At 49.3% G+C, this 21,090-nt stretch overlaps 1 protein-coding gene across 1 annotated transcript in view; it reads right to left on the minus strand.

Annotated features, from left to right (window-relative positions):
- LOC134341219 (apolipoprotein A-IV-like) overlaps positions 1 to 11,219 on the minus strand; it is a 29,800-nt gene extending 18,581 nt beyond the window's left edge. The window contains exons 1-4 of the mRNA XM_063039050.1: positions 11,143 to 11,219; positions 10,001 to 10,074; positions 9,373 to 9,526; positions 7,519 to 8,099 (exon numbers count right to left, since the gene is read on the minus strand). Coding sequence (XP_062895120.1) covers positions 7,519 to 8,099; positions 9,373 to 9,526; positions 10,001 to 10,043 — 778 coding nt within the window. The 5' untranslated portion in view covers positions 10,044 to 10,074; positions 11,143 to 11,219. The remainder of the gene's footprint in view (positions 1 to 7,518; positions 8,100 to 9,372; positions 9,527 to 10,000; positions 10,075 to 11,142) is intronic.
- Positions 11,220 to 21,090: the final 9,871 nt, after the last annotated feature.

The following is a 21,090-nucleotide window of genomic DNA, read 5'->3' on the forward strand; positions in this document are numbered from 1 at the left end:
CAGAAAATCAAGAAACCTGAAAGAACCCAATTTTAAAAAATAAGACTGACCACCCCTCCACAGTGCCCACAGAGAAAGAGAGACGAAAACGAAACAAATCATGCAAAGAGAAGCCAGCTACTACCACAGCATTCCAAACCGATTGAGTTGTGAGATCTAAATTCCTTGGGCAGCCCGGTGTAGGCCCAATGCCTCGGTATTCAGTTGATCATATTAGCGGGGCACGTCAGTGCAAATGCTCGCAGACACGAAGCACAGCAGTCAGAGGGCCAGTCTCACGGCCTTAGTGTCATGGCGAGAGGAGCCTCCAGGCTATCTGGGCCGGCATTTAAATTGTCTGAACCTCGCACTAGGACCTCCACCAACTCCCACACCCCCCCCCAACCCCCCCCCCCCCGGCTCCGGGCCTAGATTACGCTGTCATTCTCGACCTCTCCAAATCAGTTTGGCACGCAGAACCAATCCAACCTCGCCTGACTCTCAATACCCTGCCCTTCCAGTCTATGTGGGCCGGCACTTCGATTGTCCGAGCAGTGTATTGTGCCTCGCATTAGGACCTGGGCCTCGTTGCAGCGAAATCGCTCCGGGTCTAGAACATGCTGCCCTGTGGTTCGCTTCGGACCTGGATCTTGCTGCATCTCCAAATGGGCTTGGCACTCAGTGCTATCCACCTTTGCTCCCGTGCCGGCTGGACAGGCATTAGAACTCCTTCTCCTCTCCAAATCGTCTGCTCCAGCTCCAACTCCAAGTGCGTTGATTTTGCAGAGCACCAGCAGGACATATCTCTCGAGCAAATGGTACTGGACGACAGGCAGGTTACCACGTTCTTCTTAGGCACCGGTATAATTGAATTTTGCTTGAAACAGCTGCAGAGAAGGGGGTGCCCTCTGGCCCTAGACTCCCTCATTATTGGGAACATGCTCTCTAGCCCCTCTTTATCTAGGCCTTTCAATGTTTGATAGGTTTCAAGGAGATCCCCCTCGCCTAGGGTCGACTACAGACCCAGAGCCATGAAATGCTCCTTATACTGAAGGATTCCCTTAGGATTAGCTTACAAAATGAGTGGGAAGTAAGGTGGGAAAAGCAATGTTAGGATTCACTTCACAAGCACTAGTATATAAAAGCAAGGATGTACTTTTAAGTCTTTAAAAGGCACTGGTGAGACCACATTTGGAATATTGCGAGTGGTTTCGGGGCACTTATCTAAGAAAGGATGAACTGGCATCGGGACGGGTGTAGAGGAGGGTCATGAGAATGATCTCAGGAATGAAAGGGTTAACATAAGTCTCCCTTTGTGCCTCTGATTTCTGAATTCTCTCATCCTTTAGAAAATAACCTGCAGCTTCATTCCTTCTAGCAAAGTGTATGTCCATACACTTCCGAACAGTGTGTTCTATCTGCCATATCTTTGCCCTTTCTCCTAATCAGTCTAAATCTTTCGGCAGACTCCCTCCTTCCTCAACAGTACCTGCTGCTCCACCTATCTTTGTATCATCCACTAACCTGGTCACAAACTCATCAATTCCATCATCCAGGTCATTGACAAATCATATGAAAAGAAATGGTTCCAACTCCAGCCCTGCAGAACATTACAAGTCACTGGCAGCTAACCAGAAAAGACCCCCTTTATTGCCACTCTTTGTCTCCTGCCAATCAGCCAAACTCCAGCCCATGCTGATGTCTTTCCTGAAAATCCATCGGCTGTTAGCTTGTTAAGCAGCCTCATGTCCAGTACCTTGTCAAAATCCCTCTGAAAGTCCCAGTAAACAACATCCATTGTTTCTCCATTCTGCCTGTTATTTCCTCAAAGAACAACAGCTGATTTGCTCACTGTGGCATCTTTTATCATATGTCTTATCCTTAATTATGAACTCCAATATCGTCTCAACCACTGAAAGTCAGGCTGATGGCCTGAAATTTCCTGTCTTCTGCCTCCCGTCCTTCTTAAAAAGAGTGAAGCAGCATTTGCAATTTTCCAGTCCTCTGGACTCTTTCCAGAATCTAGTGATTAATGAAAGATTATTACTAATGCTTCTGCAATGCTCTTTCCTTTTCCTCTTTCAGAACCTTGGAGCACAGTCCATCTGGTCCAAGTGACTCATCTACCTTCCAAACTTCCAGTTCTCCAAGCACCTTCTCCTTAGTAATAGCACCCACACTCACTTCTGCCCCCGACACTCATGTCTGCCACAGTGAAGACTGACGCATAATTCTCATTCAGTTCGCTCGCAGTTTCCTCGTCCCTCATTCCTACATTTCCAGCAACTTTTTCCAGTGGTCTGATGTTCACTGTTGCCTGATTCCTTATTGCTTTTTATTTACTTCTGTTGGTTTTTAAAAGCTTCCCAATCCTCTAAATTCCCATTATTTTTTCTCTATTATATGTCCTCTATTTTGCTTTTATGTTCTCTTTCACTTCCCTTGTCAGCCACAGTTGCATCATGCTCCCTATTTCTTCAGCTTTGAGATATTTCTGCCTTGCAGTTCTAAATTTCCCCAGAAACTCCTGCCATTGCTTTTCTGCTATCAACCCTGCTAATGCCCCTTTCCAATCCACTTTGGCCAGCTCCTCTCTCCTGCCTCTGTGATTCCCTTTTCTCCACTGTAATTCGATGTTAGCTTCTCTGTCTCACACTTGCAGGGTGAATTGTATCATTTTATGATCTCTGCCTCATAAAGGTGCTTTTACCTTAAGTGAGTTTGGAAAACAGAAGGACCCAGGGATACAGGTACAGGGTTCCCGGAAGGAGGCAACATAAATGTTCATTGTGGTGAAGAAGGAACATCATCAGTCAGAGCACTGAGTACACGATTTGGAACATCATGTTCAAGATGTGGGTGAGACTGTACTTGACACAACACTAGAACTCCACTTGTGTGCACTTCTGGTCACCCAGCTATAGCTGGAGAGGGTGCAGGAAAGATTCACGAGGATGTTACTGGGACTGGAGGGATTGAGTTATAAAGAGAAGATGTTACTGGGACTGGAGGGTTTGAGTTATAAGGAGAGGATGTTACTGGGACTGGAGGGTTTGAGTTATAAGGAGAGGATGTTACTGGGACTGGAGGGTTTGACTGATAAGGAGAGGATGTTACTGGGACTGGAGGATTTGTGTTATAAGGAGAGGATGTTACTGGGACTGGAGGGTTTGAGTTATAAGGAGAGGATGTTACTGGGACTGGAGGGTTTGAGTGATAAGGAGAGGATGTTACTGGGACTGGAGGATTTGTGTTATAAGGAGAGGATGTTACTGGGACTGGAGGGTTTGAGTTATAAGGAGAGGATGTTACTGGGACTGGAAGGTTTGAGTTATAAGGAGAGGATGTTACTGGGACTGGAGGATTTGAGTTATAAGGAGAGGATGTTACTGGGACTGGAGGGTTTGAGTTATAAGGAGAGGATGTTACTGTGACTGGAGGGTTTGAGTTATAAGGAGAGGATGTTACTGGGACTGGAGGGTTTGAGTTATAAGGAGAGGATGTTACTGGGACTGGAGGGGTTGAGTTATAAGGAGAAGCTGGACAGACTGGAACTGTTTTCCCTGGAGTGAAGGAGACTGAGGGTGGCCTCAGGTATAATTGCAAGGATGGACAGAAGCTTGGACAGGAAACATTAAGAGGAATATGGGCAAAATGCAGGCAAATGGAGCTAGCTTAGATGGGACCTTGGTTGGCAGGAATCATGGTCAGAAGGAGAGGGCATTAAGGTACAATTTTACTCAACGGTGGTGAGACCACAGTTGGGGTACTGTGTGCAGTTCAAGTCACCACACCACGGGGAGGAGTTGATTTTGCACTGAAGAGGGTGCAGAGGAGATTCCCTGGGATTTTGCCCGGGGTGGAGTGATGAGGCTCCCTCGAGTGAGGGGTCTGCGCTGTGGGGTGGGGGAGTCTCATGCAGGTGAACAACATTATGACAGGAAGAGATAAGGGTGGAGAGAGGTGGTTCTCAACCCGAGGTTTAGTGTGGATCTGAGGGGCATTTTCCCCCTGGTGGGAGGGGGTTGTGGTGGAGAACACACCATTTGAGGTGGTGAGGAGTGGACACTCACCACACTGGACAGGCACTAGAGTGGCTGAGGCAGAGGAGGGAACGGACCATGTGTTGCACAATGAGATTGGTGCAGGGGAACGATAGGCCGAAAACTCTATTTCCTTGCTGTGCAAACTCTGTGATTAACTCTCCTAGGTTTATTGACTGTAAGAATGAGTCCAAAGAGCAAATAAGATCAGACACTCAGGTATCTATGTAACAGACAGCCCTTGGAACATCCATTGCAAAACTCCCCCAAATTCCAAATGAATTCTTGCCAGATTCTTCAGAAAATGAACCAGGGCAGGGCATTCGGCCCCTTGACTCTGCTCTCCCATTCCCCATCACCACGTCTGATCTCCTCCCTCTCTACACTCACCCCATACCTCTCTATTCCCTTGATCTCTGGAAGCCTCTCTCAGAGACTTGGAGACCTTGGGGGGGAAGGGGTATAGAATTCCTGGGATCCTCCTGACCCACTGGGTGAAGGAATCTCTCTCCGTCTCCATTCTGAAGGGCCGCCTCCTCATTTTGAGTCCGGGACGCCTGGACCCTGAGCCAAATCTATCCAGCCACCACCCCACCCCTGTCAAGGGTTTGTGGCTTGGTGACTCTCTCATTCTCCCAAACTCCAGAGGGCTTGGGAGATTCCCAAAGGGTCCCACCCTCTGCTCTTGCCCCCATCCTAGGAATACATCTGGTGACCCTTCACACGGCCCTCCCAAGGTTTGAAGGCTTTTGTATGAGGTCCATTCAGGAGCCTGACAACAGTGGGGTACAAGCTGGTGCTTTCAGGCTTTTCTGCTGCATGGGAGAGGAGAGAAGAGAGCATGACCAGGGTGGGTGGGGGTCTTTGATTATGCTGATGGCTTTACCGAGGCAGCGGGAAGTGTAGACAGAGTCTATGGAGGTGAGGCTGTTTCCTGTGATGTACTGAGCTGTGTCCACAACTCACTGCGGGCTTGGGCAGAGCATTTTGCCACACCAAACCATGACGCATCGAACAGGATGCTCTCTTTGGTGCAACCATGTAAAGCAGACAGAAGCTTTTCATTGTATCTCGGTACATGTGACAATTAATAAACCAATTACCACTAAGTTGGAGACCACCCTGGTGGAATATGAGGCCTCCTGGTTTGAGTCTGCCCTCACTCTGTTGGTCTGCAGGAAGTCAGGGCATTAAAACAGGATTGCTTCTGGGACCAGGTGGAAGAGAGTGTGAAGGAGAGAGATACGATCATACTGGTCAGTATCACAGGTACATACCATCAGAGACACACTATTCACAACAAAAAAATCTTAAATTATACACAAATTTCTTCTGATTGGTGATGGTGAAGAGAGAATGTCTGGGGTCGAAGGGATCTTTCAATATGCTGCCTGCTTTACCTGGACACTGAGAAGTGTAGATAGTCTGTCAGGTACCTGGACCACACAGGTAACATGCCAGGAAGGTGTGCAGAACACCTGCAAGTCCTTGGTTGGGCTCGAGCATCAGAAATGATGTCAAGATGAGGCTGTTCGGCCCCTTGTACAGAATGATCTGTCCATATGGCATCAAAACTCACCTCGGTACATATGGCCGGATGAATCACAGTCTGGTATGGCAGTTCGAATGTGTAGGAGTGGAAGAAGCTGCAGAAAGGTGTGGTCTCCTTTCCATCTCAGGCACATCCCTCCCCAGCATCAGTAGCATCTACAGGACATTGTGCAGCAGTTATTGCCACACCACTTGCGGCCACGGGATCACGGATGTTTTGTGTGTTTGCAAATACTGGCATTTATCGTCCATCCCTAGATACCCCATAACTGAGGATGGACCACATAGGAAGGGTGAAGAGTCACATTGAGCCCCTGATTTTGAGCCAACCTTTAAACTCTATCCTTTTTTCCAGTCCTGAAGGCCTTGGCCCAGAACGTTGACTGTACTCTTTTACATAGATGCTGCCTGGCCTGCTGATTTCCTCCAGCACTTTGTGTGTGTGTGTTGCTTGGATTTACAGCATCTGCAGATTTTCTCTTGTCTGACATCTACTGCCACTGTTTGTCTTCTCCAGCTAAGTGAATGTTGAATCCAATTTACTGCCTCATCCTGAATGTCAAGCGACTGAAAGTTCTGAACCAGCCACCTGTGTAGGACTTTGTCAAAGGCCATGTAGACAATGCCCACTGCCTTTCCTCCATCATTTCTGGTCACCGAATTATAGGAAAGATGTCAATAAAATTGAGAGAGTACAGAGTAGATTTACTAAAATGTTGCCTGGGTTTCATCTCCTAAATTACAGAGAAAGGTTGAACAGGTTAGGACTTTATTCTTTGGAGCATAGAAGGTTGAGGGGCGACTTGATGGAGGTGTTTAAAATTATGAGGGGGATTGATAGAGTTGACGTGGATAGGCTTTTTCCATTGAGAATGGGGGAGGTTCAAACAAGAGGACATGAGTTGAGAGTTAAAGGGCAAAAGTTTAGGGATAACATGAAGGGGAACTTCTTTACTCAGAGAGTGGTAGATGTGTGGAATGAGCTTCCAGCAGAAGTGGTTGAGGCAGGTTCGATGTTGTTGTTTAAAGCTAAATTGGATTGATATATGGACATGAAAGGAATGGAGGGTTATGGGCTGAGTGCAGGTCGGTGGGACTAGGTGAGAGTAAGAGTTCGGCATGGACTAGAAGGCCGACATGGCCTGTTTCCGTGCTGTAATTGTTATATGGTTATGGTTATAGTTATATGGTTATGGTTATAATAAATCTAACTCACAGCCTCCATTTTTCTATCAATTATGCACTCATCTAAGAGCCTGTACTGGTATCTACCTCTACCAGCACCCCTGGCATTGCATACTGTGCACCCACGCACAATCTGTGTGAAAAACCTATAGTTTCCTCCAATCACCTTGATAACAAAAGAGGAATTACTGTATCGATATCCATTAGTGACCCAGACTGGTCTTTACCATTAGGTGGTGATTCTACAGTCACCTCTACTGAAAAATAGGAACAGGAACCCTCCCCACCATCGGTAGCATCTACAAGAGGTACTGTGTCAAGAAGGGAGCACCCATCATTATCACCTGGGCCGTGCCATTATCTCTCAGCTCTCATCAGGCAGGAGGTAACACACCACCAGGTTCGGGAACAGTTACTTGCTTCAACCCTAATCACTGCCTCGGTACAGCAACACTGAGACCACAGCACAACAATGTTGTTCTAATTGTGTCCTTTCAGGTGTATAATTTATGTCTGTTTTTTTCTTATGAATTTTGTATATCTGATACGGTGTGCCCATGCTGCAAGTTAAGTTTTTCTTTGCACCTGTGCATACACAGACCTGTGTATCTGACCATAAACTCCGAATACCAAACAAGCATGACTAGTCGGATGTTCTGCACAGATATTTATTCACATTGAGTTGGGGTGTGGTTAGGTGGGGAGAGGGATGGGGATGACTGAATGTTCAGTATCAGGGTGGGAAAGGTGGAAGTTCAGATTTCCTGCTGGATCTCCTCCAGGATCGTGTTAATCTTTTCCTGCACGTCTTCCTCATAGGTTGAGAGCTGGCTGGTTTCGTCCTGGTCCTTTGTGGAGACCTTGCTCATCACATCTTCGGCATAGGGCCGCAGGTTCTCCTGCAGCTCCTGTGCACGTTGAACCATCCTGGCCTGCATCTCCTCCACGAAGGGGACGAGGCCCTGTTGGAACTGCTCGATGCCCTGGTTAACCTTGAGCTGGAGTTCGGACGAGTAGGGTGCCATTTTCTCCTTGAAGGCCTCCACGCTGAGCTGCACGGCCTCGCGGAGCTCGCGGCTCAGGGCCTCGGCGTCGGTGTCGGCCCGCTCCTTGATGGTGCGGCCAAGCTCGGTGAGGTGGGCGCTGAGCTGCTCCTGCAGCTGCTCGGCGTAGGGAGATAGGCGCTGGCTCACCTCGGCTAGGTTGTGGGCGATCTGCTGCCGCATGGTCTCGGCATTATTGCGCAGCTGCTCTACCAGCTCCTGGGCGAGGGGCCGCACCTTCTCACTCACCTCGGCCGCGTACAGATTAGCGCTGCTGACGCTTTGGGCTATCCGCTCGCTGGGGAGAGAGGAGGGGAGGGAATCACACAGTGCAGAGAGAGAGAGAGAGAGTGAGAGAAGCCACTCATCCCATCGCATCGACACTAGACCATCGGACACCCCTCCCGTCTGACCCAACTCCCAGCACTTGGCCAGCACATTGAAAACCCAAGTTGCTCGCTTGGACCCACGAAGAGTCGTACCGCACAGAAACAGACCCTTCCGCCCGACCATTGCATGCTGACCCAGGTCCTGTTAGAGGTAGCCCCCGCTTGACCGTGTTGGTCCATATATCCAACTAACCTGTCCTGTCCAAATGTTGTTAATGTACAGTCCATTCCATAAAGAAAATACTCTGTGAAAAAGTTCTTAATGACCTAACCCTGGGGAAATACTAAATTCATTCACCCTGTCTGTACCCCACATGATTTTATACACCTCAGTAAGGTTACTCTTCAGTGTCCTACGCTCCAATAGAAGAAGTCCCAACCTGCCTAACCTTTCTCCACATGACCCAGCCCCTCCCTCTAGACCCGACCACACCCTCATGAATCTCCTCTGCACTCTTACCAGCTTGGTGGCACCTTTCCTGGAGCAGGCTGCACACAGTCCTCCAAGCGTGAGTTTACTGGTGTCTTCACCAACTGCAATCTACGTCCCAACTCCTGTATTCAGAGTCTGACCGATGAAGGCCAGCGTGCCAAACGGCCTCTTCACCGCCCCATCTATCTGTGTCCCCCTGCTCTACAACACACCCCGGGTCCTGCCGTTTACTGTCAAAGTCCTACCGTTCACCACCAGATATCTGCAAGGCATGAGCACTACAATAATATATACAATAATAATATACTATTTATTATAAAACGTGTGCCTGCGTACACACAGCAATAAACTTGGACATTAATGTGCCCTTCAATTCTATCTGCCACTAACATAGAGAAAAGTTTCTTGCAGTCTCTCCCCATCATAATGTTGACCACCTTCATCAGGTCCCCCACCCCCACACTCTCTGTCTTCTCCCGTGAATCCAGTTTCCTCATTCTGAATGCCACGTGACTTAAGCTTCATGACCAGCCTCTAAAGTCCACGGGTAAAGGTGGTTACTGAGGTGGGGAGAGGTGTTGGGGGTTACAGAAATGGCGAGGGATGAAGGGGTCACAGACGGAGTAGAGTGTAGGAGTTACAGAGAAGGGAGGGGTGTAGAGGGTTACAAAGGCCGGAGAGGGTTATAGGGATAGGGCGGGTTCGATGGGCGAAGTGGCCCCGTGGACCCCTCGGCACACGTCACTTACTTGATGTCCCGGCCCAGTTCCGATTGTTTCACTGTCTCCAATGTCTCCTCTGCCATGTTGCTCATCCGAGCGACGTACTCCCAGAAGGCATCCCGAGCCTTCTCGAACCTGGTCCGATGTTCCTCCTGCCACGGGAACAGGTAGCCCTGGGACCCTAGGAGGGTCGGAGCGGGAAAAATGGACCCGGTGAGAGATACAGAGAGCGAACGAGAGAGACTGTCCGGCGTCTGCGCGACCATCCCGGCCCAGCGCAGGATCTTCATTCCCGCCATTCGTCCCATTCTCAGAACCAGTGGGAGACGCCGGGCTAGAACAGCTTTGGCTCGGTTGAAAAGCAAGGAGTGACCGTCAGAGGGGAGGGGGAGGGCGAAATGGTGGAGTTATTGTGATTGGGCGTGGGAGATCCAGGAGGGGTGTAATGGTTACAGAGATGGGGAAGGGTGTAGAGACGGAAGCGGTCACAGCAATGGGGAGGGGTGTAGGGGCGGAGGGGGTCAGAGAGGAGGGAACGACGAAGAGGGGTCACAGAGACGGATAGCTGCGAGGCCTGAAGGGGTGAAAGAGGTTGATGACACAAGAACCCCAACCCGGAAACCCTCTCCCCTGAGTAAGACGAGTGCGAACTCACCGAGGACCAGAGTCAAAACCATGAGGAGGGCAAGGACTTTCATTTTGGCGATGGTGCGGATGGCGATGGAGAGGCTGCGGGGAAAGCACACAATTTCGGGGATTAATCCTTCTCCCCCACCAGTTGCTAAATCCCAGCCGTGTGTCTGGAAACGCTGTCTCCTCAGGCACCGAGTGGGGCAGGAAGCACTCTAAGATCCCGGGAGGCAATCACTTCTCTGACCCGCTCCCCTGGGCTACGGGACCCGCTCTGCTGGGCTACAGGACCCGCTGTGCTGGGCTACAGAAACTGCTGTGCTGGGCTACAGGACCTGTTGTGCTGGGCTACAGAACCTGCTGTGCTGGGCTACGGGACCCGCTCTGCTGGGCTACAGGACCCGCTGTGCTGGGCTACAGAAACTGCTGTGCTGGGCTACAGGACCTGTTGTGCTGGGCTACAGAACCTGCTGTGCTGGGCTACGGGACCTGCTGCGCTGGGCTACAAGACCTGCTGTGCTGGGCTACGGGACCCGCTCTGCTGGGCTTACGGGACCCGCTCTGCTGGGATTACAGGACCCGCTGTGCTGGGCTACAGAATCGGCTGTGCTGGGCTACAAGGGTGCGATATCGACGCTTGAATCGAAGTGCACAGGGCAGAAGCAGAAGGCCACTCGGCCTCTCATCCCTGCTCTGCCATTCCTCATCGCCACATCCGATATCCTTCCTCCGGCCCACGTCCCTACACTCACCCCGTAGCCCTCAATATCTACAGTGGGAAGAGAGTTCTCGGAATCCCCCGAAACCTCTGGGTGAAGCAATCTCTCCCCGTCTCCATTCTTTACGTCGTCCCCTCATTCTGTCAGGGATCCCTGGTCATCGACTCCCCAGACACAGTCCCTGATGAAGGTTAGTGTCTCAGTGACACCCCATCCAAATTTCTGACCCCCCCTCCGCCGGCCTGTCGAGGCTCCAGTCATCCCCTCTCAATCTCGCAAAGCCTGCCGACATCCCAGGAATCTCCGTACTGTGACGATATCCGTCCGACCAATGGGCAGCCTGTTCCCTGTTTCCACACCACCTCCATCCCTTCCAACCCTGAGGGTCTTATCACTCCAACGTCCTCATGGACAGACGAATCCCCATCTACTCTGCGTAAGATCTTACCTGCCGACCAGTGGATCTCTGGGTGAAGTAGACAGAAGTGTTGCGAACTGTCCGTATATATAGGCGACGTTCCTTGCCGGCTGGGTGTGCCCGAGGTCGCAAAGTCCAACCTGTTATCTCCACCCTCTCACTCTCTTGTCATTTTCACTGAATGACTCCTTGCCTAGTTGTAACTCAAAGGTCTCACCAACGAAGAAAGGGCAACTCATTTCTTAGTGCCAGCAAGGAGCTGGGTCAAGGTCTGGGGCCGAAGTCTCCGTGACAAGGGTTTGGGTAAAGTATGGCTAGCTGCCAGAACCCTCCCGTGGTGGAGCCGGTGACGTGTCGCCCCGGGTTTGTTCGGTGAAGGCGAGCTGTACCTCACGAAAGGCACCATAGCTGGTTTTATATAATCTCGCAGCCATGGCTGGCAAGCAATTCTCTGTTGGTAGAGCATTAGATTTATTACCACCGTCTTCGTGTGAAATTTGTTGTGTGCAGTTCTGGTCTCCTACCTGGGGATTTTGGAGGCGGTGCAGAGGAGATTCACCAGGTTGATTCCAGAGATGAGGGGGTTAGACTATGAGTCGCTCGGATCTGTACTCGCTGGAATTCAGAAGAATGGGAGGAGATCTTATAGAAACATATAAAATTATGAAAAAGAACAGATAAGATCGAGTCAGGAAACAAATTAACTGGTAGGTGAGACGAGAACTCGGGGACACAGCCTCAAGATTCGGAGGCATAAATTTAGGACGGAGATGAGGAGGAAATGCTTTTCCCAAAGAGTGGTGATTGGGTAGAATTCTCTGCCCAATGAAGCAGTGGAGGCTACCTCAGTAAATATATATAAGACAAGGCTGGATAGATTTTTGCATAGTAGGAGTATGAAGGGTTATGTGGAAAGGTAAGTAGATGGAGATGGTCAGATCAGCCATGATCTTATTGAATGGCGGGGCAGGCTCGACGGGCCAGATGATCGACTCCGGCTCCTATTTCCTATGTTCTTGTGTTTCCCGGCAGCAGTATTGTACAATGCAAAGACAAGATTACCTGAAATTACAAAATAAACAAATAACACAAAAAAGTGACTAAGGACAAATGATCATGAGGTCAGGAAGCTGGTGGAGAGGAGGAATCAGCCACTGATATCCCTCCAATCACCTCGAGGCCAGACCGGGTAACGGGGGCGGAATTCCTCCCCCGATGTCGATGGGTCTTTACAACAAGGTGGTAACCTCTACCGATTATCACAGATCCCCAGCACCCGGCCATGCCATCTTCTCGCAGCTCCCATCGGGCAGGAGACAGAGGCCCGATGACCCGCACCACCAGGTTCAGGAACAGCTTTCAACATTCGGTTCTTCAACCACCCGAATCACGACCTCAACCTCAGTACTGCAACACCGTGATGACTTTTCACTACAATGGGCCTTTCTTTTAAGTTCCCATTGTGTTATTTCTAGGAAAGACTGTGTATAATTTTGTTTTCTCCCCCTCTGGTGATGCTTTTCATTGGACTGTGTGCGTATGGAGTAGTGCATCTGACAATAAATGTTGATTCCTCCAGTTTAATGCCGGCTGCTGGTGTAATGCCACCCGCACTGTTCGAGGGCTCGAATCCCGTCCGCTTCTTGCGCACTTTCAGTCAGTGCTGGGTTAGTGTTGAGCTAGCAACTCGGCCTCATAAAAAAACAGACAGAAAATTGCTAAGAAACGGCACGGTTGCCGAACTATCTCTGGTTTAAGTGTGCTGGTAGCAAACAAAACTATAAATTACTGTGTTAATCACAGTTCTCGGATACGATCACTGCAATCAATAGCCTGTAAGTTCCCTTTTGGAGGTGAACTTTTAGAGTGGTGGCGTTAATGGAAATCTCGAAGGTGAAGGATGGTTGCGGCGTGGCGGGTACGGGCCGAATCAAGGCGTCTGGGCCCGTGCCCGAGAGTGTTTGGCCATTGATAAAGCGAACTTGAAGGCGATTCAATGCCGCAGAACCGAGATGAGGCGAGGCCCGGGCCCAGGCCCGAGAGTGAGAAACGGCCGATTTAAGCGCTGGGCCAGATTGATAAAGTCAGCGTGTCGGGGTGGGCCGGCAGTCAGCTCGCTGCTCCAGTGATGACTGGCTTCATAGCTGTGGCCTCACTTTTCTGAACTTCTGTTCTCAATGTTATTTACTGACTTTTATTTGCACGATTGTTTTTTTTCCCCCCAGCACAATCGATGTTTGACGGACTTTTTAATGGGTTCTGTTGGGGTACTTTGGTGGTTGCCCGTAAGGAGACAAATCTGAAGGTTGTATATGGTGTACATAACTTTGATAATTACTGTACTTTGAACTTCAGAACACTGCTTGTCGCGGTATGCCAGCTTGAGAGTTTAATCTCAACCTTTGCCTTCTCTCAGCACGCTCTCAGCTTGTTCAGGATGTGATCATCTACCTCAGTGCGAACTCCTCAGTCTAACCCCATGCACTCGGAGCTGGTCGATGACCTTGCCATTACATTCAATTTCCCCAGAGGCCCCACCGATGCTCTGATCGCTCGGACCCCTGCAGCACTGGACGTAGTAGTTTTGTGTCAGTTGATAAACAGTGTGCAGGAGAAGCGTGGGGCACGTTCGTTAACATTGTAACCAAACGTGTCCACCCACCCCCTCACGTAAAAAGAAAGTTCAAAGCTCTTGAACGAAAAACATCTGCAAAAGGTAGTCAAATCCGCCACAGGTAAAGCTCTCCCCACCATTGAACATATCCACGCGGAGCGCTGTCGCTGCGGAACGGCATTCCTCATTAAGGACCCCCGCTATCCAAACTTCCGCTGCTGCCATTAGGTCCCACACCACCAGGTTAAGGAGCAGTTATTATCCTCAACCACCAGGCTCCTGAACCGACGTGGACTCACCCAACACTGAATCTCGATATGTATTGTTTAATTATTTATTAAATTATTGCATTTCCACAATTTGTTGTCTTTTGCACATTGGTTGTTTGAACATCTCTGTCGTATGTGGTTTTTCATCGATTCTATTGTGTTCTTTTTCTATTTCGTATGAATGTCTGCAAGAAAATTAATCTCAATGTTGTATGTGCTGACATGTATGTACATTGATAATAATTTTACTTTGTACTTTGAACTATTGACGTCGTATTGTAGTTATCCAAGGTGTTGTTGAGGCCTCGTGTGGAGTATTGTGTTCACTTCTGGTCACTCCGACCACTCATATCATACCACGAAGCTGGGAAGTGTGCAGACGAGATTTATGAGTGAGTGTAGGAGACTGAGAGCTGAAAACCCCGGGGTGTATAAAATCATGAGGGTTATCGATAGGGAGCTCAGTCGTGCCTCAGTTGGGGCTTCAGGAAGCACGGCGCACAAGGTTAAGATGAAAGGGGAGAAAACAACTTGAAACGGATCTTCAGAAAGGTCTTGAGAGTCCTCGTGCAGGATTCCCTAAAAGTTAATTTGCTTTCAGTGGTAAAAAAAAGGCAATGCAGCGTTAGCATTCACTTCGAGAGGACAGGAATAGTAAACAAAAAGGGATGCAATGCTGAGGATTTCAAAATGCATTATTAGCCGGAATGCACTTGGAGTAATGTGAGCAGTTCTGGGCCTCATATCTAGGAAAGGATGTGTCGGCATTGTAGACGGTCCAGAAGAATAATCCTGGGAGTGACAGGGTTAATGTATGAGGAGCATTTAACGACTCTGGGTCTGCATCCGCTGGAGTTTAGAAGAATAAAGGGGATCTCATTAAAACCTGTTGAACATTAAAAGGCCTAGATAGAGTAGATGTGGAGGGGGTATTTTCAATAATGTGAAAGGCCTAGATAGAGTAGATGTGGAGGAGGTATTTTGAAAGTCTAGGACCAGAGGGCATAATCTCAGAATAGACGACATCCTTATAGAACTGAGATAAGGAGGAATTTTTTTCAGCCAGATGGTGGTGAATCTGTGGAATTCATTGCTGTGGACGGCTATAATTGGGTATTTTTAAAGCTCAGGTTGATGGGTTCTTGATCAGCAAGGGCGTCAAAAGTTACGGGGAGAGCGGGCAAAGAGGATTGAGAGGGATAATAAATCAACTGTGATGGAATGACAGAGCAGACTCGACGGGGCAAATGGTTTAGTTCTCTGCTCTTATGATCTTAAGGTCTACACACAGAAGCTGGTTTGAATATGGAATGAAGTTGTTGAACCAGGGACATTTAACAAGCAATTGGACAGGTACACAGATAGGAAAGCTTTAGGGATGTGGGCTGAACGTGGGAAATGAGACTGGCTCAGGTAGATATCTTGGTTGGCATGGGTTAGTTGGGATGAAGGGCCTGTTTCTGTGCTATGAGCTCTACAAATTCGTAATTCAAAATAAACATCAAATTAAGGACAGTTTGGACAAAATTGTGTTGGTTTCTCTGGAGCAGCGGAGAGATCTGTTACAAGCTTTATAAAATTATGAGAGGTGTAGATAGAGCAAACATGATGTTTTCCCCTAACTGGAAAATGGCCAGTAGTGGAGATATGTATTTAAGGAGAGAGGGGGAAAAGTTGAAAGGAGATGAACGGTATAAGTTTTTTTTTAAACACAGAGAGTGGTGGGTGACTGGAATGTACCGCCAGGGGTGGTGGAGGAGGCAGAAATGATAGAGGTGTTTAAGAGGCTCACAGCCAGCCACATGAATGTACAGGGAACGGAAGGAGGAGTTCACCACAGACATAGTGGGCCGAAGGGCATGTTCCTGTGCTGTGCTGTTCTGTTTGTGCAGGAAGTTATGTGGCAGCTTTATAAAGCTCTGGTTAGGCCACATCTGGAATATTGTGTACAGTTCTGGTAACCCCACTATAGGAAGGATGTTGAGGCTTTGGGGGAGGGTGCAGAAGAGGTTTATCACGATGCTGTCTGGTTCAGAGAGGTAGCACAAGGGCGAAGGCTGACGGGAGATGTGATAGAGATTTATAAGATTATGAGAGATAGAGCAGCTAAACAGTTTCTTTTCCTTAGGTTTGAAATGTCAAACACCAGAGAAGATGCATTTAAGGTGTGTGTGTGTGTGTTGGGGGGGGGGGGTAATTATAAAGACGTGAAGGGCAAGGTTTTTTTTACACAGAGAATGCTGGAATGCGGTGCCTGGGGTGGTGGAAGAGGCAGAAACATTAGGGACTTTTAAAAGACGCTTAGATGTGAGGAAAACGGAAGGATATGGACATTGAAGCAACACACATCATAGTTGCTGGTGAACGCAGCAGGCCAGGCAGCATCTCTAGGAAGAGGTACAGTCGACGTTTCGGGCCGAGACCCTTCATCAGGACATTGGACATTGTGTTGGCAGAACAGACGAGGTTAATTGTCATTTGATTACTAATTTAATTGGTTCGGCACAACATTGAGGGCCGAATGGCCTGTTCCTGTTTTATGATCCATGACTCACTCGAACATGTGTACCCACCTTTCCCACAATCCCCCCCCCCCCCCCGTTGTACCCGTGGATACTCCTTGGGCTTCCACGGACGCCCGAGCGCGATGTAATCTCGGAAGAGGGGCAGGCAGTTGGATCGCATGAACTGCCACCTCGGTTGGGCATAGGAGAAAACCAACAAGATGCCCGAGCGACTCTCCCCCTGTGCACCTGGTGACCAAAGATCAGGAGTGTGGGGCCGACTGCAGGCGGGTGGAAAAGCGAGTTCGATCCCGACCGCTGTGTGGAATTCGCACGTCCCCCCGCCCCCCCCCCCGGGGTTGGTCAGGGAGAGAGGGAGATTCCGGGGGAAGCTGAGGGCACAGCCTCAGAATACAAAAACGTTTCTTTAGAGCACAGACGCGGAGGAATTTCTTTATAGCCGGAGGGTCCAGAGGACAATTCTGGGAATGAAAGAGGAGCGTTTGATGGCTCTGAGCCTATTCTCAATGGAGTTTATAAGAATGATGGGGCTTCTCACTGAAACCTATCGAATATTGTAAGGTCTAGAACAGTAGGCGCCTCTCCTCGCCTTCGTCTTAGTTGGGCGACCCCTTCAAACGGATGTTCCTGGACCCAGAACCTCTGCATACACTTCGTGTCAGTCCCGTGAGCCCCTCCCTCCATTTCCCCCTGCACCATAATCCCCAATCCCTACACTGCTCTATGTCTTTGTGACCCCCTTCCTCCCGTGCACCCCTCCCCATCTACGGAGTGACCCTGGACAGAGTGGCCGAAGTGGGATAATACGGAACCGCGACGGCTTATGCCCGTTTTTCGCAAACGCTGACTCATTATCAGCGGTGCCAGCCCCACGCCTGCCCTATCACCTCCAGTGAATCTTTGCCTCGCTCCCCGTCACAGTCGCCCTGTTGGATGTTGACCTGCGGAATCGGGCAAAGTACAATACGGCTCCTGGATCAGCCGCCCTGACGAGCGCAGCGGCCGATACCCGGCAGCCCGGGGAGCCGGCTCACATCCCGAGCTCCAAAGCTGGCTGTGTGGAGTTTGCACTTTTCTCCCCCACCCCCGGGGCGTCCAGTTCTCTCCCTCGTCCCAACGACACGCTGTGAAATCGGCCCCCCACCCCCACCCCGTTGCGTGCATATGGTAGCATCTGGGATGAAGCCGGGAGTTAACGGACCGAATGGCCCGTTCGTCACTGTTCAGATTTGTTTTTCAAATGTATATCGAAACAGTGAAATGCACCGTTCATATGAGCAATCTACACACTCCCGGCTTTTCCGAGGTCTGGGCATCGACCCGAAGACTCGGTGATCAGTTTGACCTTTGACAGAAAGGCCCAGCTGAAGGGTTATGTCGAGAACATTTGGCCCGTCCATTCTGCTGGCCCATCAGTTCAAAAGCTATTGACCTGAGGTCACATTTCACCTCTTCAACTAATGCCAATCTCTCAGGGCACGGAAAATGCAAATATTACCCTCCCCCACCACCCGACAGAGTAAAGACCACCTTGATCCCTCACGCCACGCCCCCCCCCCGCCTCCACCAACCAGGGATTGAAAACCACCTCAGATTCTCCCTCTTACCTCATTCTCCTACCAAGTCCTTGCAGTGAGGACACTCCAGTAACTCCCCTCCATTACAAGAAAGGTATCTGCGGAATCTCGTTCCTTAATTTACAGAATTGGGTTCTTCTCTCTGGCGTAGTGGAGAGCCAGAGACAGACAGCCAGTGTATTTCATCCCACGGCCCAAAATCCAGAGGGCATTCATTTAAGGCCAAAGTTTCAAGGTGACGTAGCGGCCGGACATTTTTTTTTACAAAAAGAGCGGTGACTGCCGAGAATGCGCTGCCAGTGGATGCAGCTACAACAGAGGGGATCAGTGTGTCAGACACACTTGAATGTGTGGGGAATGGAGGGAGATGGACATTGTGTAGAGACGCGGGATCAGTGTGTCAGACACACAAATCTATGTGTGGGGAATGGAGGGATATGGACATTGTGTAGACAGAGCGGATTAGTGTGTCAGACACACATGAATGTGTGGGGAATGGAGGGATATGGACATTGTGTAGACGGGGGGGGGATTAGTGTGTCAGACACACACATGAATGTGTGGGGAATGGAGGGATATGGACATTGTGTAGACATAGGGGATTAGAGTGTCAGACACACACATGCATGTGTGGGGAATGGAGGGATGTGGACATTGTGCAGACAGAGGGGATAAGTGTGTCAGACACACACATGCATGTGTGGGGAACAGAGGGATATGGACATTGTGTAGACAGAGGGGATAAGTGTGTCAGACACACTTGAATGTGTGGGGAATGGAGGGAGATGGACATTGTGTAGAGACGCGGGATTAGAGTGTCAGACAAACACATGAATGTGGGGGGAATGGAGGGATTTGGACAGTGCGTAGACAGAGGGGATAAGTGTGTCAGACACACAGGAATGTGTGGGGAATGGAGGGATATGGACATTGTGTAGACATAGGGGATTAGAGTTAGATACACAGATGCATGTGTGGGGAATGGAGGGATGTGGACATTGTGCACACAGAGGGGATCAGTGTGTCAGACACACGTGAATGTGTGGGGAACGGAGGGATATGAAGATTGTGTAGACACAGGGGATTAGTGTGTCAGACACACACATGAACGTGTGGGAAATGGAGGGATATGGACATTGTAGACAGGGGATGAGTGTGTCAGACACACATGAATGTCTGGGGAATGGAGGGATGTGGACATTGTGCAGACAGAAGGGATTAGTGTGTCAGACACACACATGAATGTGTGGGGAATGGAGGGATATGGACATTGTGTAGACAGAGGGGATGAGTGTGTCAGACACACACGTGAAAGTGTGGGTAATGGAGGGATATGGACATTGTGCAGACAGAGAGGATTAGTGTGTCAGACACATACATAAATGTGTGGGGATGGAGGGATATGGACATTGTGTAGACAGAGGTGATTAGTGTGTCAGACACACACATGAATGTGTGGGGAATGGAGGGATATGGTCATTGTGTAGACAGAAGGGATTAGTGTGTCAGACACACACATGAACATGTGGGAAATGGAGGGATATGGACATTGTGCAGACAGAAGTGATTAGTGTGTCAGACACACACATGAATGTGTGGGGAATGGAGGGATATGGAGATTATGTAGACAGAGGGGATTAGTGTGTCAGACACATACGTTAAAGTGTGGGGAATGGAGGGATATGGACAGTGTGTAGAGAGGGGTGATTAGTGTGCCAGACACACACATGAATGTGTGGGGAATGGAGGGATATGGACATTGTGCAGAGAGGATTAGTGTGTCAGACACACACATAAATGTGTGGGGAATGGAGGGATATGGACATTGTGTAGACAGAGGGGATTAGTGTGTCAGACACACACATGAAAGTGTGGGTAATGGAGGGATATGGTCATTGTGCAGACAGAGAGGATTAGTGTGTCAGACACATAGATAAATGTGTGGGGATGGAGGGATATGGTCATTGTGTAGACAGAGGGGATTAGTGTGTCAGACACACATGAATGTGTGAGGAATGGACGGATATGGACATTGTGTAGGCAGAGGGGATAAGTGTGTCAGACATACTCGTGAATGTGTGGGGAATGGAGGGATATGGAGATTGTGCAGACAGAGGGGATTAGTGTGTCAGACACACACATGAATGTGTGGGGAATGGAGGGATATGGACATTGTGTAGACATAGGGGATTAGAGTGTGAGACACACACATGAATGTGTGGGGAATGGAGGGATGTTGACATTGTGCAGACAGAAGGGATCAGTGTGTCAGACACACATGAATGTCTGGGGAATGGAGGGATGTGGACATTGTGCAGACAGAAGGGATTAGTGTGTCAGACACACACATGAATGTGTGGGGAATGGAGGGATATGGACATTGTGTAGACATAGGGGATTAGAGTGTGAGACACACACATGAATGTGTGGGGAATGGAGGGATGTTGACATTGTGCAGACAGAAGGGATCAGTGTGTCAGACACACACATGAATGTGTGGGGAATGGAGGGATATGGACATTATGTAGACAGAGGGGATGAGTGTGTCAGACACACACGTGAAAGTGTGGGTAATGGAGGGATATGGACATTGTGCAGACAGAGAGGATTAGTGTGTCAGACACATACATAAATGTGTGGGGATGGAGGGATATGGACATTGTGTAGACAGAGGTGATTAGTGTGTCAGACACACACATGAATGTGTGGGGAATGGAGGGATATGGTCATTGTGTAGACAGAAGGGATTAGTGTGTCAGACACACACATGAACATGTGGGAAATGGAGGGATATGGACATTGTGCAGACAGAAGTGATTAGTGTGTCAGACACACACATGAATGTGTGGGGAATGGAGGGATATGGAGATTATGTAGACAGAGGGGATTAGTGTGTCAGACACATACGTTAAAGTGTGGGGAATGGAGGGATATGGACATTGTGTAGACAGAGGGGATTAGTGTGTCAGACACATGAATGTGTGGGGAATGGA

This window comes from Mobula hypostoma (genome assembly GCF_963921235.1).
Source record: "Mobula hypostoma chromosome 8 unlocalized genomic scaffold, sMobHyp1.1 SUPER_8_unloc_7, whole genome shotgun sequence".
Taxonomy (NCBI): Eukaryota; Metazoa; Chordata; class Chondrichthyes; order Myliobatiformes; family Myliobatidae; genus Mobula; species Mobula hypostoma.